The sequence below is a fragment of the Liolophura sinensis genome, chromosome 1 (genome assembly GCF_032854445.1).
Source record: "Liolophura sinensis isolate JHLJ2023 chromosome 1, CUHK_Ljap_v2, whole genome shotgun sequence".
NCBI lineage: Eukaryota > Metazoa > Mollusca > Polyplacophora > Chitonida > Chitonidae > Liolophura > Liolophura sinensis.
The window spans coordinates 26,000,942-26,016,212 of NC_088295.1; the positions used below are offsets into that span (position 1 = coordinate 26,000,942).

Here is a 15,271-nt window from a genome sequence, read left to right on the forward strand (position 1 = left end):
CTGACATTACTTCCTGTTATGTCAAATTTCTCTTCATGCCTTGGGATGATGTTAGGGGTTAAGACTGCGACTGCAGCTTCATTGGTTATAGAGATATTCCCATTTTCAGTTTTGATGACGTCACTTCCGGTTTCCCAAAATTAGCCTATCTGGACTCAGCGTCCAAAACTGCATCAGGCAGGACTATTTCTATGACATCATCTTTAAAAGTGTAGAAGTTATTAGCAAAAAACAAATTTTTCGGTCACATGACATATTCACCCAATGAATGTACCTAGGCTTAGTGCAACTACAGTTTAAATTTCAGATCAATCCCATCCGCCATTTTGCAGAAGAAGAGTTTTAAAGGTTTTGAACAAAATCCAATATGGCCGCCAAGTCACATGACCCTATCGGCCCAAAAGATTCAATGCACAACTTCAAGGTATGCAGATAAACATACAAAAATTTCATAAACTTTGGCCTAACCGTTTTCGCTAGAAAGGCGTCAAAGTTTTGCAGAGAATAATAATAATAAAAACAAATAATCCTAACAGATACAATAGGGATTCAAGCCTGAATGGCTTGAACCCCTAATAATACGAACAGATACAATATGGATTCAAGTCTGAATGGCAAGTAGTTGACAAGTAGGTTGACTATCGTAAAATGAATGGCTTGAACCCCTAATTATAAGTACACAGAATACAAATGTAGAATCTCTGCCCCATAACCATCGCACCAACTTTTACTTGATTACTTCTTCAAATTTCTTGTGCCAAAACTTTCACACCAATTGAACACTAAGTTTCTCTTCAGCAATTTGAAGTCCACAGTTGTCATTTTCCCCTCTTTAGGTTGACAAGTAGGTTGACTATCGTAAAATGTTTTTATTACCTTTTCAACATGTACCAAGTAAAGAAACAGGGCATACCCACATAATGACATCCAGCGATTCTTGCTGTCAACTTTTGATGGAAATTGCTACCCCAATTGTGTCCCTCACAAAACAAGCTCAATTTCTATCACTGCATGTCTTGCAGAAAGGATCCTGATCTTGAACTATATTTGATCAGCTGTAATTCATGGCAAAGATCAGAATGAATATTCCTGGCTGTCATGTTTCCTGGCTATCTGGGATGCTAATACAACTTGCTGAACCCATCAAAGACTGGAAGTTTCCAAGCTTTGTCTTCCCATACTGACAATATCAGTGCATATACCACATGTTTGGTCAATGAACTTGAAATGGAAATGTATTTACAAAGCTGTATGCCTCATAGATAAAATACTGCAAAATCACTTGTACACGTTTTTTACTCAAAACCATGAGGTGTATCTGTTCTGGTTATTCCACTCATACTGTCAGACGATGAGAAATTTTTGAAGCCTAAAAAAACTGTCAGCATCAGTGTAGCCTGACTTACGTCACATAAAAAAATTGTATGTACAACATGATGTACGTGTATATTATATGCAATGAAATTCCAGAGTACATATGCGTGTAACATGCTATCAAGTACAGTAATGTACATGAAAATAGTACAGAATGTTTGTAATTATTAGCCAGTTCCAGCAAACAAGTCCTCCTGTTTTCTCTTAATTCACTACTCTATTACTATTTTTCAGTATTCATGGATACAGCTGCACGTCTGAAATTGAGTTGGTCATGAATGAGTTGTCTCCCTGTAAACGGAACACACTGTAGGCTGTATTTATAGCCTGAAAACTTGTCAGGATTCAACTGAGAGAGATTCCAATTTTTATTCTTTTAATAAATCAGTACATCAAGCACCTGAAATAAATATATAAGTGCCTGTTACAAAGGAGGCCAATAATCTGAAAGTCATGATTTATACACACATACACTTAAACAAAGGTGGCCAGAAATAAGGTGGTAGGAAACTGGGCATACCTTCCCACGACCAGAGAGGAAGTCAGCATGTGTGGGGCTTGAACTCGCAGTGACTGCATTGGTGAGAGGCTCCTGGTCAAGAGTTACTGGTTGACCATGTAAATTTCTTAGCTCCATAATAGCCCAAGCCAGATATAGGCAGTGTACCTTTCACAAGCATAGACAAATACTTACCACTTCATAGAAGTACAGTGCTCTGTCGTAATCTTTGAGGGCAGTGTAGATCATTCCACCATAGTAAAAGTATAGCAAGAAATCTTTAGCTTCATAGTGACCTCCCTGGAAGAAACAAGATATGTTCCCACATTCAACTTGATCTCATTGTTTTTTTTTTTTTTTTGTTGTTTTTCTTTTCAACAGGACTGATATTGGGTGAACTAAAGGAAGCTAGACTGAAACATGGAATTCATTAGTCGAGTGTCAGAGGTTAGAGGACTGTTTGAGTGATTGGTGTTTAACGCCACATTCAAGAATGTTTCCCATATGACAGGAATCAGGTTGATGGGTGGAGCAAACCACTGGCATTTGCCACATACATGTACCTGACAGCCTTGTAACTTGTGGTCTAAGTTGAAACAACTATAGCAGGATACATCAAGAGAAGCAGTTTAGATGGCTTGGTCAGTGAATGAAATGTAATTATTAAAAACATACTTGTCTCTGGAGGTTAGTTTAAATTTCACAAAACAAAGAAAAAAAACATGCAGACACTTCTGAAACAAATTTTACATTCTGAAACCAATTTTAAGTTCCTACAAATTTTCATTTTCTAAGTTCCTACAAATTTTTGGGATTCTAATTCTCTGTAAAAGACTGTCATATAAGGCAGGCCTTGATATCTTTGTTACTACTCATTAATTTCACAGCTAGAAGATAACTTCTGTGAAATCAATACCTCAGTTTGCATCATGACATTGTTAACATCTTCCAGTTTTGAAAACAAGACAAGTGTATCCATATAAAAACACATGAAAGATTATATATTGATTTAATATACACTGAATGAAACTGCAGTCTTTAAACTGTTGGAGTAATTGAGGGAGAAAACATTTTATAAGACATAAACTCACTTCTTTGCTGATATCCGTCACATCCGTGGCCAGAAAGGGTAAAGCCGGTTTAAAGGTCTTGGCCAACAGGCACAGCTGCACATCAGGAAAATGTCACACAAACTCACATCAAAGGGAAATACATGTTTGTGATGATATGTACATGTTATACTAGCAAATCTGTAAGGTTTATTCCTTGGTTGAGGTGCCATTTTTTGGTTCAAATAATAGCTGCATTAAATGTGTTTGCTACATTCCAAGCTCCCCCAAAGAACAACTTTAAAATTGCATGTGTTTCAGTTTGTCATATGAACTTGCTGAATATCTTAACAGAATTGCAAACAGGATCAACTTTGTTACATACAATTTGCACCACTGAAATAAAATTGAATGACCGTTCTGTTAAACTGTGCAAGACAGCGTGAAAACATTGTGCTGTGTGAACATTAAATAATTTGATGTTCAGCCCACCTTACCTGGCATAAATCAGCATGGACAGATGTTAACTGGGCTGGGTGAAGCTGGATTTTACTAATAGCTTTTTCCAAAATTGAGATTCCCCGAATGGGCTGAAATCAAACAGTATTCCATAGAAGATTTGTACAGCTGTTCCATTGTTGCATGTATTTAAGAAATCATAAAGTCTGCCACTATAAATACATAGAAAAAAATGATACAGGACACACTTATCACAGAAAAATATGTAAAATATTCTATAAAGTTTTGAATGCTGAGAAGATGAAATTCAGGATTAGGATATGGCACTGACGGACAATTCATTCCAAGCAGCCATGTTGCAGAAGCCCTTATGAACTTGGCCAATCACTAGCGCTGAAATTGTTACGTGATAATTGGCTGTCACGTCAAAAAACGTATTAGCTCTCGGTTGTCAGCGTAGTTTCTTATAGTGGAAAGACAGATACTGATGCAATAAATTGGATTTTGCGGTTAGTTTAAGTGTTGAACTGATGCATTTTGGGCCATACACTTATGGTCAAAGAGAGTCAAAGCTTGAAGAAAAATATTGGGGCCTTGCATTATTTTGCCTTAGCAAAGTCAGATTCATTATGAAACTATCTTTCCAACCTCTGAATGAAGGAGTTTGTTATCAATCAGAAGGTCCTGATATGTTCGGTAAATTCAATGCAGCGAGCTAGATCAAATGCTTAGATCCATGCCAGACGAGGAAGAGCAGGACTGCTAAAACACAACACTTGTTTCCACGAACATCGCTCTGACCTAGCGCCAAACTGAAAGAAACATCAGCTCTTTGAACACGTAACAGAGCTGATACTCTTTGGTTGGGTATCAGGAGATTTTGTTTCTATTTCGTCACTGTCACATGGTTAAGTACCAATGGGAGAGCTCCTAGGTTTTGTGACGTCACTCTAGATAACTATAACATGGCAAAATGGCAACACCAAATGAGTGGCTCGGTACTGACAATTGTTTTATAAATTGACTATTTATTTTGTTGATGAGCGGAGTAGAATTTTTTATATATTATAAAACATTTCCAGGAATACTACTTTATTAATTCATTCAGCTTTATTGGCTGACTTTATGTTCACTTCAATGTAAGACGAATACTTAGGTTGAAGCATAAGTATAGCAAATATCATGTAAATCCAAAGTCATCAGTGTCTAACAGCAACATAACTCTGGTTCAGTATTATAAGTCTCACAATGATTTGAAAAAAAATAATTAATAAAAATATAAATAAACGCTATGTGTAGCAATTTCCATGGTATAAAAGCAAAAGTATTCATTCTGATCATTTTCATATGTTTGTACATGAAACTAGTGAGTCTACAGAAAAAAGCACTAAAGACATACCTGTTTCTTTTCCACCAGGCTGTGTGTGAACTTGTGACACAATTCAGCATCTGTGGTACAAGAAACAAATGCGATCAGAAGTGTTTAGTTATTGGTCATTGTCAGCACAATGCAAGTGACCTTCATGTTAGACTATAGAAGAGTGCGAGTACTGCCTCTTCCCACCAAACAATGACAGCAGAAAAATCTAGAAAATTCCCTATCCAAAATGAGGTTGAACTTTCATCTCAGATGGCCTAGTGATGTACAAGCAAGTAAATGAAGTATTCAGTCATCAAGGAATTTAACAGTATGGGAAGGAACTGTTGTAACGGGTCTTCTCATGCATCATTGTTTCATCTTCATCTAACTTACAGTTACCAAATGTACAAGTGAAATAGCTATATAAAGACATGCAGAAGTTCCTCATGTATGTATGTATATATGCTTGGGGTTTACCGTCATACTTAACACTTTTTCAGTCACAAGACGACAAGGAGTCAGAAAGTGTGTGTACATATATTGCGTCTGACACTGAAGTATCATGCCCAAGGACACTGGACATGACACCCCACCCAGTGACATTACCCTAATTCTTCTAATTTTGGGGACAGACAGTAGCAGTGCTGAAAGCACAACATTACATTTCTTTCCCACCTTTTTGGAAAAGTAAAGATATGAGTACATGTACATGTATATTGTTCATAAGATGGTCTAGCCATGTGAGAAAAATGAAACCAAATATTCCTGCTACAGTCACACGTGTATTGTTTAGAAAGAGCAGACCAGGTGTACTGACACAGGGCTAAACAGTCATCTATTCTTGCTCTAACCTCTCAGTTCTGAGTGCCAAACGAGGCAGCAGCTAGTACCATTTTTAAAGTCTTTGGCAATATCTGGGTTAGATCCCCAGGTCTCCCAATTTCGAGGCAGACACTTTAACTATTATGACACCTAGGAAAAGTACCTAATAGTATCAAGGGTATAAACATGTTCACATCTGAGAAATTTGCATTTAGGTATGTCAGAAAAGAAGACCTAAACAGATATATGTCACGCAGTGATTTTATTCAGCTCATCATAAAAGATCACTTTCTCAGCAGATCTTCATTTGGACAATTTTATATGCCTAGATATAAAGGAAATAAAATGTTTCAAGTGTGCATGGCAGGAAAAATACTTACAAATGTCTGTTGCATATCGCACATGTTCACCATTACAAGTAAGAATAAACTCCTGTGTCTGGGCAAACAGGGTCTCAAAGTCCGGGATATTGGGCAGGTTATACTTCACACACCTCCAAAAAACATACAATACAGTGTAATCATCAAATACATCTACACATATATGTAGATAAAGAAGATAAAAAGCTGATCCTAAATGGATGCTCTTGTATATTATCAGCTTAAACATTTCACTTTAGAGAGCTTCTATTCACACACATTGGTATCATCTGCTGGTGGTTGTTTAACGCTTAACTTTAACAGCTTGGGGCATGTGGGATGAAGGTGCCAACACTAGCAGAATGTGGCCATATTGGACACATAATTACAGCTTGTAAAGTGTGGTCCTGACAGCTAAACAACAAAGAGGCTCATTCCACATTACGTTATCAAACCTAATGAAACAATGTGAATACAGTACAACTTAAAAAGTTACAGTAGAACTGGTTCAAATCTCACTTACGTTATCAAACCTAACGAAACAATGTGAATACAGTACAACTTAAAAAGTTACAGTAGAACTGGTTCAAATCTCACTTGAACTTCAAATTTAGAAATGAATACATCATGCACTGATTGCTTTTTGAGCCATACAAAAATATGACTATTGAAACTACTGTTTTAAAGAAATAAAACCAGCTGTCTTCAATATGCTCTACAGTAGAAAAGTGCAAATGTCGTTTTGTCATAGGTAAATACATACAAACAGCCTTAACTTTGAACTTTCTCAAATCATCAAACTAAAATATCAGATGACTACCAGTCCACACACCATTACATTAATATATTTTTGATTCAGATTTAACATCGTACATGTACTCAAGAATCATCCACATTTACATAAAACTTTAATCTAAAGTGGAAGATTAAAGATTAACTGAATATATGATGAGAAAAAAATCTGAAACATACATGTTTGTCAAAGGCTACTATGTCTCAAATGCTAAATCTGACAATGCAAAGTAAAAGAATACAACTTACAGTATGCCCAAAACACCCAAAGAATGTTGCTGTATATCCAGTGTGCCCAGAACATTGTCTAGATGGCCAGCATTCCTGGACAGCACTTCAGCACTCTTCCCGATAAAGTCACATAATTGTACAAAATTACCTGGAATTTGAAAGTTATACACAACACTGATTTATGTCTTATTTCCATGCAAAGATATGTGTACAAACATTTTTTACACGTTATTCTTCACATGGAATTTAATATTTTAATTCTCACTAAACAATGGACTTGCTGGTGTTGTGGTGTTTGAGTTTCAAGGTAAAAGAAATAAACAGGGATGTAACCAGAAAGGAAGGTTCACCCTACCACACACTCGAGCATAAAACAAATTTTACTGAATACACGCATTACTCTTAAATCCATTTATATAGCTCTGCTGCTCTTTATCAAATATTGGAAAATAAATATATCAAGACATGTTACTGATACTCTTTTATCGTGGCCCTGGAAGCAATTCCACCTGATACTGCACCACCTATTACAGAGCATATATCAGTGCACTGGTGAAGAACCAGATGGGTACATGTATAAACGTCCATTATACCATGACACATTATATATTTTTGAATACCATGAATGTGCTCTTTTTTAATCTGTTGGCTTGAAAAATGTCCACAGAGCACTTTTTCTGTTACAGTCACTTGTATCTATGTTTGAGGTTTTCACAATTTTTCAGGCGTACGATAACAAGCAGTAAGTAGATGTGTGAATATATACTGTGTCTTCTTCTGACCGGATGAGTCCATGCTGCCAGAGTCCTGTAGCCACTGAGATATCATGCCAAAAATGCCAGACGTGACACCTAACCCTGTAAAAGCGCACTGGCTGACACAGGGCCAATTAGTCCTGTTCTCTCATCTAACTTCTCAGTGCTGAGTGACAGGTGAGGAACCAACAAGTACCATTTATAAAGTCTTTGGAATGACCCAATCCGGGTTTGATTCTGGGTCTCAAGGTGGACACTCCAACCATTAGTCACTTGTAGACAGTCAAACCCTGTCAAAAGCCCATCTTCATATTCTGGTCATACCTTTCATTAGACTGGCCCCCCCAAAAAGGGTACTCTAACCTTTTGATTTTGTGAAGCCATGTTTACATGATGCGACTTGCTGAATGCCGCAATAGCACGAAATACCACATGTTCTATTTTTATATCGCTTGTCAAATTTAATGAGTGGATTTGACAATTACATCGTGTGAACTAACTTGGCATAATCAACACTTTCTCTCTTGAACAACCGTTATGTACCTTGCTAGCCTTGCACTAAGTTCCGGTATGAAACAGATGCCTTCGGTGTAGACCAAACATTAGGGCTTACGTTCTAAAAGTTAGAAAAATATTCCTGCAGGACAACACAGGTAGGTCTGCCCAAAACGACATGTTGAGTTCGAATTGATGAGCTAGGCCCATCTCGTCCGATGTTGCTCTGACATTAGGTTTGGCAAAATTTATTCCCCCATGGATTGTCCAAAACCAACGTCAGAGCACATTCCATTTAAAAGCCTGATGCACTTGGCTTGTGTCATGGCGTTTGAGACAAAAACTATCTATCAAATATGTGTTCACAGCCTTAAGTTTGCAGACAACTTGTGTTCCTTATATTTTCGTCTGTCAATATATTGTAAGAACAACATCGATCTGTTATTTCCTAGGCTGCATGGGAATGAGATTCCTTGGTGATGCTCAAAGCGAACGACTGTATACTGACAGCCTCAACAGTAACAGGTTTTTAAATGGAGTGCGATTTGACGTTGGTTGGGGGCCGATGTGGCCGACCTAAATTTTGCCAACACCAATGATGAAAATTAGATGATTAGTACCTCTGGAAGCACTTTTCATCATGGTACGATTAGACAAGGCCCTAAGTATAAAGGGCTAAGTTAATGACACAATTATGTTAGCTTTCACACATTTTAAATGTGAAAGGATACTTTATTGGATTATCAGTATGAAATTTCGTGTGATCGGAAGGGGAGATATTAAGACATATATCTGATCAGCTAGATGTAAGTGGAGTGGTGTTTCGGGCCAGTTTCCCACCATTTCGACAACTTGTTCTTCTCTGATTGTAGGTTGAGCAGCCATGAATATGGCATGTCCAAAGATTCCTCAACCAACAGTCAGTGGACTCGAACTAATAATAAGCCCAATCGGCATTGCAGACATTGGCGAGACAGGTGGAGGCTCTTGCAAACTAACATAGATAAAATATATTATTCATCCACATGTCTCGCCGATGTCTGCGTGAACTCGCGAGATACCTGAAACACCGACTGGGCTTATTGACTAGCCACATCAAGATCACAGGAGCCATAATCTACTAAAACTGTACGCAGGTCTTTCAGCGCATACTACATAGTATATGTTGAGAGAAACCTAAGTGGCTTTCCAATAGATAAGAGCTTCTGTGACTTCTGTGATCATGAAGGGCATTTTGTTTGCCCATCTTGTACCACTGGGTGTCCAGTTTCCGTAACAATGTCATTGTCGTTCTCAGTCAAACTCATTGTGATTTTACCAACAACTGTTTCCAACAACAACCCATAAAGAACTCATTTCCCTCCTTTCATTCAAAATGTGTTTGTGTAGGCCTACACATACCTTGCGTTGACAAATTTCGCACGTTCATCACATACTGTTCCAGTGTACCCGCCATTTTTGTCAGACGTCACTGTCAATGTTTATACCGAAATATTTTTCAGCAGCCATTTACTAATGGTTATCTAATGCTTTTAATGAACTGTTTAAAGAAACCGTTCGATACTTTTTCCAAGATATTTGTTGATATCGTATGTCATTTTCCCGATGTGCCTATTGTTATTATTGATGTGCGCGATAAAAAATCGCTGTGTGAAAATTACCCTATCCCGTTAAAATGACAATTCTATCTTCTTGAAGAAACGATGTAAATTTCAGAACACAAAACCGTTATTTGTTTTTAGAATGGTCTCGCCAGTCGAAGGGTGTCAGTTTTCTAACGCTTATACGGTTCTTGTTAATATGTGCGGTTTTATGCAGTCCAGATCACAGAACTTGTTGGTTTCACCATGACAGGCGTGATTTTGACAGCTCGGTGGACGTCACATCTGAAAGTTCCGTAGGGCTTAATTAAATGAAAGTTACAGTTTTGAGGGAGGGTAGCAACGAAGAACCGAAGGATGTAATTGCAATGTGATTGTACAATCAGTGGCTGATTTGAATTTGATGGCTCCAAACCTCAGCCGAATGGCACATATACTTTGTTGTACGACAACTTGTCCTAGGGAAATTTGTGTGAACTGAATATGTACAGCTGCTTCCAGGTTTGACCATCGTCCTCCGCGTCAATGAATTTCGGTCGAGCGCCTTGTATCATCTCCCGGACGTTCCGGTTGTTGGGCAACGCTCAGCTAGTGTCGGGTTCAACTTGGGGGAGATTTCCAAGTACTTCAGTGATAATGGCAAGACGTACAGGGAAGATTAGAGGCTATAGCGACTTTTGTAGGGAAAGGAATCGACTACGAGTCCTGCTTGATATGGATATGGTGTTGGCAGATTTTGAAGAACATTTTTTGACAAAGTACAGAGAGACATATCCAGATGCCCCATACGTGAAGGCCGAGGACAGGGACGGGTTCTGGTTGAGAGATCAGTACGAAAAGATTTCTCCAAACCTGAAAGTGTGTGAGGTTCCACATGTCATTTTAGTATAGCTACATGAAGGTGGTCAGGTTCATTATTTTGCTGTCTGATCATTAATTGGTTAACTTAGGTTGAAATAAGTCAGAAGTCTACACGTAGGCAAGCTAATAGTAATAGCCTTTTGAATTCTGCATCCCTTGCCATTCTTAAAAAATTCTTTGTTGAGAGTGACACTGCCTTATAAAAAATAGGATCGTGTGGTAGAGAGATTTTTCTTCTTTTTATTCTGGCTAACATGACTAACAAAAGAAATACCTTCATACTAGTGCAATAGAAAAAGTAGGGCCAACTTGCGGATGGTCGTGGGTTTCCCTGAGGCTCTGCTGAGTTTCCTCCCATCACAATGCTGGCTGCCATCATATAAGTGAAACATTCTTGAGTACTGGTACAGCATGAAGCACCAATCAAACAATAAACAAATCATGTAGGATTTCCTGTCTTGGACTCAGGACCCCTGTGAAGCAGCCCATATTAGGACACCAGTCACAATGTCTTTAAAAGGGAGGTTGTACAAATTTTGACAATCCAACAGAGAGACCAATTTATATGGAGCTGTTTAGTCACACCTAAAAAGTACATGTTTGTATTATGGCATTATTCCAGTATTCCAAATTTGTGATTTACACCAGTGATAACCATAATTTACTATAAAAATTTGTAAAATATAAATGAGGTTCTTTTTTTTGCTGGCTGTAGTCGCTGTGTTGGCAGACTGGTTAAAACTGATATCCAATGTCAGTGGGAACACAGTGAAACCTTAAACACATTTATACAGCCTAAACCTTATTGCTTGATATGTATATAACAGCATACATTTAGAGGTGAACATTGGCAGCAGAGATGTTGTGACAGTATACATGAAGTTCAACTTGATATATGTATGTCTCTTAACAGCAAGCAATCTGAAAAAAAAGTAAGAGTGTTGAAAGTTTTTTAGTTCACACCTCCCTTGCTGGTCATTAACAGATTTAACTTCCGATGCCACTGCAGTAAAAAAGGAGAAATATTTGGAGGGACTATGGTTTTCATTTTTCAGAAATTGATTAGATAATTAATAGACTTTTTTTCTGTAATTACATATACATGTACATGTAGATCACCTCTACTCTTAATCTAATATTTGTTTACACACATTGATCTTCCTTGTGGTACAAGTGCAAAGTAAGTGTGTTTCATTCCTCTTTCACAACATGGAATCAGTGCTGCTTTAAAGGATATACATGAAAGTGAGATCTAAAATGGAAATTATAGTTTAAAGAAAGTGAATTAGAGGCTTATGCCAAAAAAAAACATAATTTATTTTTTATATTTGAGGTATATTTTATATCTCTTAATAACTCCAATATTTTATGCATATTTTCGAAATTACATTATCAGTGAATTTACTGGGAACACATGATCACCTTAGTACCTCCCATTTGGGCCTTAATATCCCATCCCCAACCCCCCATCCCCACCCCAAAACCCCCCATCCAAACAACCCAGTCATGATCGTTAATGTCATTACTGCAGGCTACTTGTACTTAAATACCAAACTAACCACTAGTAGGAAGTAATGTCGGCAAGTTGGAGAGATTGGTGTTACCATGAGTTTACATGTACAGATATATTTTAACAAATGTGACTGTATTATGTATCATCTGTCGCAGGACAAAGTGCAGAGTATATACGAAGCGGAATTCTTCTTTAGAGATCTTCCAGAGATTCCAGGTGCAATAGAGGCAGCTCAAGAAATTAACAAAATGGAAGAGTAGGTATATTATGTTACAAAAATGTTTATGTTTTTTTAATCAGTGCTGGTTTAGTTAAATGAAAAATTTATTTATAATATAACAGACATTGGACAACTGTAATATTTCTAGCTTTCTGAGAGCATCATTTTGAGTTGCATTTTATAAAATTTCTTCATGCACACTCAGAATGTCACCTTTAAAGTTTGGAAATATGGCCCTGGTTATATGTGCATATCTTTTAAAATTACTCATTTCAGTGTTGATGTCTTCATTTGTACAAGTCCCTTGGTGCAATACAAGTACTGTGTCAAAGAAAAGGTAGGAAAACATCCCCCCAGAGTGCATGTATGCTTCTGCAACTGATTCAGAAGAACAAGGATGGCTTTACATTTCCCACTGTCATCGTTTTTAATTTTAATCACAATTCTGTTCACAGAAAATGAATAATGGCTTTATTTGACAATTTTTGTTTCAGTTTGAATGGGTGGAGCAACATCTAGGAATGGAGTGGGTGGAGAAGTTAATCATTACCAGAGATAAGACTATGGTACAGGGCCATGTGCTGATAGATGACAAACCAAAAATAAAAGGCAAGGTCATTTGTATTTTTAACATTTCTACTATCACAAACAATTAAAGTGGCTAAATGATAACCACAAAATGCCTGTCCATATACAAATATACACGTGTGAATTAAGCAGAGAAAAGTTTATTTAAAGATGGCTGTCAGAAACTCATTTAAGGATTATGGTTTTTCCATCTTAAAACATGTGCCAATAAACATCTTTAATAAATTTAATACACATTTCCTCCAACCGTGTATAAACAGTATATGTGCCCTATTAAATTCACCATAAGATTTTGCTGCCAAGTAAGATCTGCTATCTCTGCATCTCATGCCAGGAGTAGATTTCTACAATGTTCTGTTGTGTTCTTTGCAGGTTGTCTGTCCATCCCATCCTGGAAGCATGTTGTATTCACAGCCTGCCATAACAGACGCACAAACATACATGGCAGGAGGAGGTTAGACAACTGGACGGATGGATCATGGAGGAATTTGTTAGAAGATATACGGAAACACATCTGACACAGGCCATTCTTAGAGTATAATCCTTGATGTAGGCCATTTTAGTATAAATCCTAGAAACAGTTTATCACAGGCCATTTTTAGAGTATATACATTATATCCATCGGATATGTTCCATTTTTAGAGTGTAATCCTTCATATGCACTCTGACGTGAGCCATTTTAGTGTACATAAATTCAGTCTGTCAGGTAAGGTTCCATTTTTAGAGTTAAATCCTGCACTTTGCCATGAGCCATTTTTAGCACTTATTTACAAAATCCTACAATGTACACATGTAGCCAATCAAGTACATGGATGGTTCACTTTTGGAGAGCATTCTTGAACATAATGTATCTGACAGAGGTACATGTAGTGTTTAGACTACAATCTGTCGCCTGTGCTGTACAGTGATACAGTGACATCGGCCATTTTGTAGAGAATAATCCTACAAGGACAGCGCATGCATTTTCCAGTTGTATATATAAATTACTGTTTATTGTTTAAAGTTCTTATTTGATGGTGCCTTGGAATGTTATACACTTTTTTAGGCCAGTAACTTCAACAAAATAGGGTTAATTTGGCAAGGTTCCAATGTTGAATCACCTATCATTTTCATGTTACACTTTCCTTGTATAGAGGATAAAATTACATTTTAAAACTAAGTGGGTCATATTGCCTGCAAATGTAAGTTTATTTAGGAGTGAATAACAGTGTGATATATTTATAAAAGGCAGGGATTTCATGTGATTACAAATTAAGTGATTAACATGTGTATTTGATTTAATATATGCCTCCTGGGCAGCACTATTTGTTTGTATCTTGTTAAGAAGAAGTAATAATTGACTGACAAGTTTTGTGTACTTTTCTATATATACATATATGTAGGAACATTTATTTGGTTTGTCTTGCTCAAAATTATTAGTGGTTCAAGTCATTCAGGCTTGAATCTTTATTGTTTTTGTTGGGATTATTATCCAATTTTGTGGAACATAAAATGGCTCATAATTGAAACTTAAGTGTGTTTTAGGAAAGCATCTGAAATGTGCTTTTTTCATATTTTGGAATCATTTGGTCAAGTGACTTGGCGGCCATATTGGATTTTGTGCCAAACCTCAAAAAATCATCTTCTCCAGAACAGCTGATGCAATTGATCTGAAATTTTAACTGCAGTGCACATAGCCTAGGTACATGCAGGGTGTGATTGTGTACTTTCTGTGTTGAAAATTGTAAAAGTTCGCTATTGGGTGAAAATGTCATGTGACCAAAAAATTGTGTTTTTGCTATTAAGTTCAACACTTCCACAGATGATGTCCGATACATTGTTCTATTTGATGCAGTTTTGGACACTGATTCCGAAAATGTAATTTTTGCAAAACCAGAAGTGATGTCATCAAAAGCTGTAGCGAGTATATCTCCTGAACCAAAGACAACAGAATCTTAAGGCCTAACATCATCCACAGGCAAGGAGACAAATTTTGCATAACCGTAGGGGACGTCAGCAAACCATATACATGTACCATATGTATGGTGAAAGTCTTTGGCTGGTGTCAAAAAAAACACAAGACATGCTCGCTTTCTAATCATGTCCAAAGGCAGATTTACCACATTTGGCACATTTACATGTGCATCCTATATAGTGTAATACAATGTATGAATAGGTATGAACAGTGTACACTTACACTTTCTAATTAAGTTAGTTATGTATCAGTGCATAGAGACACAATACAATTCACTGGAAGTGATGCCGCATAGTTCAGAAACACCAGCTTGAACCCTGACATTGCTGTTTTGGCATG

At 37.2% G+C, this 15,271-nt stretch overlaps 2 protein-coding genes across 2 annotated transcripts in view; one reads left to right on the plus strand and one right to left on the minus strand.

Moving 5' to 3' along the window:
• LOC135473498 (COP9 signalosome complex subunit 3-like) overlaps positions 1-9,651 on the minus strand; it is a 60,924-nt gene extending 51,273 nt beyond the window's left edge. Inside the window, exons 1-7 of the mRNA XM_064753352.1 lie at positions 9,597-9,651; positions 6,964-7,093; positions 5,944-6,056; positions 4,781-4,830; positions 3,420-3,512; positions 2,965-3,039; positions 2,069-2,173 (exon numbers count right to left, since the gene is read on the minus strand). Coding sequence (XP_064609422.1) covers positions 2,069-2,173; positions 2,965-3,039; positions 3,420-3,512; positions 4,781-4,830; positions 5,944-6,056; positions 6,964-7,093; positions 9,597-9,651 — 621 coding nt within the window. The remainder of the gene's footprint in view (positions 1-2,068; positions 2,174-2,964; positions 3,040-3,419; positions 3,513-4,780; positions 4,831-5,943; positions 6,057-6,963; positions 7,094-9,596) is intronic.
• Positions 9,652-10,006: 355 nt separating this feature from the next.
• Positions 10,007-15,271, plus strand: LOC135470473 (5'(3')-deoxyribonucleotidase, cytosolic type-like). The gene is made up of 5 exons (XM_064749449.1): positions 10,007-10,654; positions 12,326-12,426; positions 12,667-12,727; positions 12,885-13,011; positions 13,351-15,271. Exons 1-5 carry the CDS (start codon positions 10,322-10,324, stop codon positions 13,494-13,496), a joined length of 768 nt encoding a protein of 255 aa, XP_064605519.1. The 5' UTR covers positions 10,007-10,321; the 3' UTR covers positions 13,497-15,271.

What these genes read in the sequence shown, in the direction of transcription:
- LOC135470473 (XM_064749449.1), top strand. Translation starts at nt 10,322, where the DNA reads ATGAATTTCGGTCGAGCGCCTTGTATCATCTCCCGGACGTTCCGGTTG. An exon ending in AGATTTCTCCAAACCTGAAA is followed by an intron (nt 10,655 to 12,325) that starts GTGTGTGAGGTT and finishes CATCTGTCGCAG; the next exon opens with GACAAAGTGCAGAGTATATA. An exon ending in AATAAAAGGCAAGGTCATTT is followed by an intron (nt 13,012 to 13,350) that starts GTATTTTTAACA and finishes TGTTCTTTGCAG; the next exon opens with GTTGTCTGTCCATCCCATCC.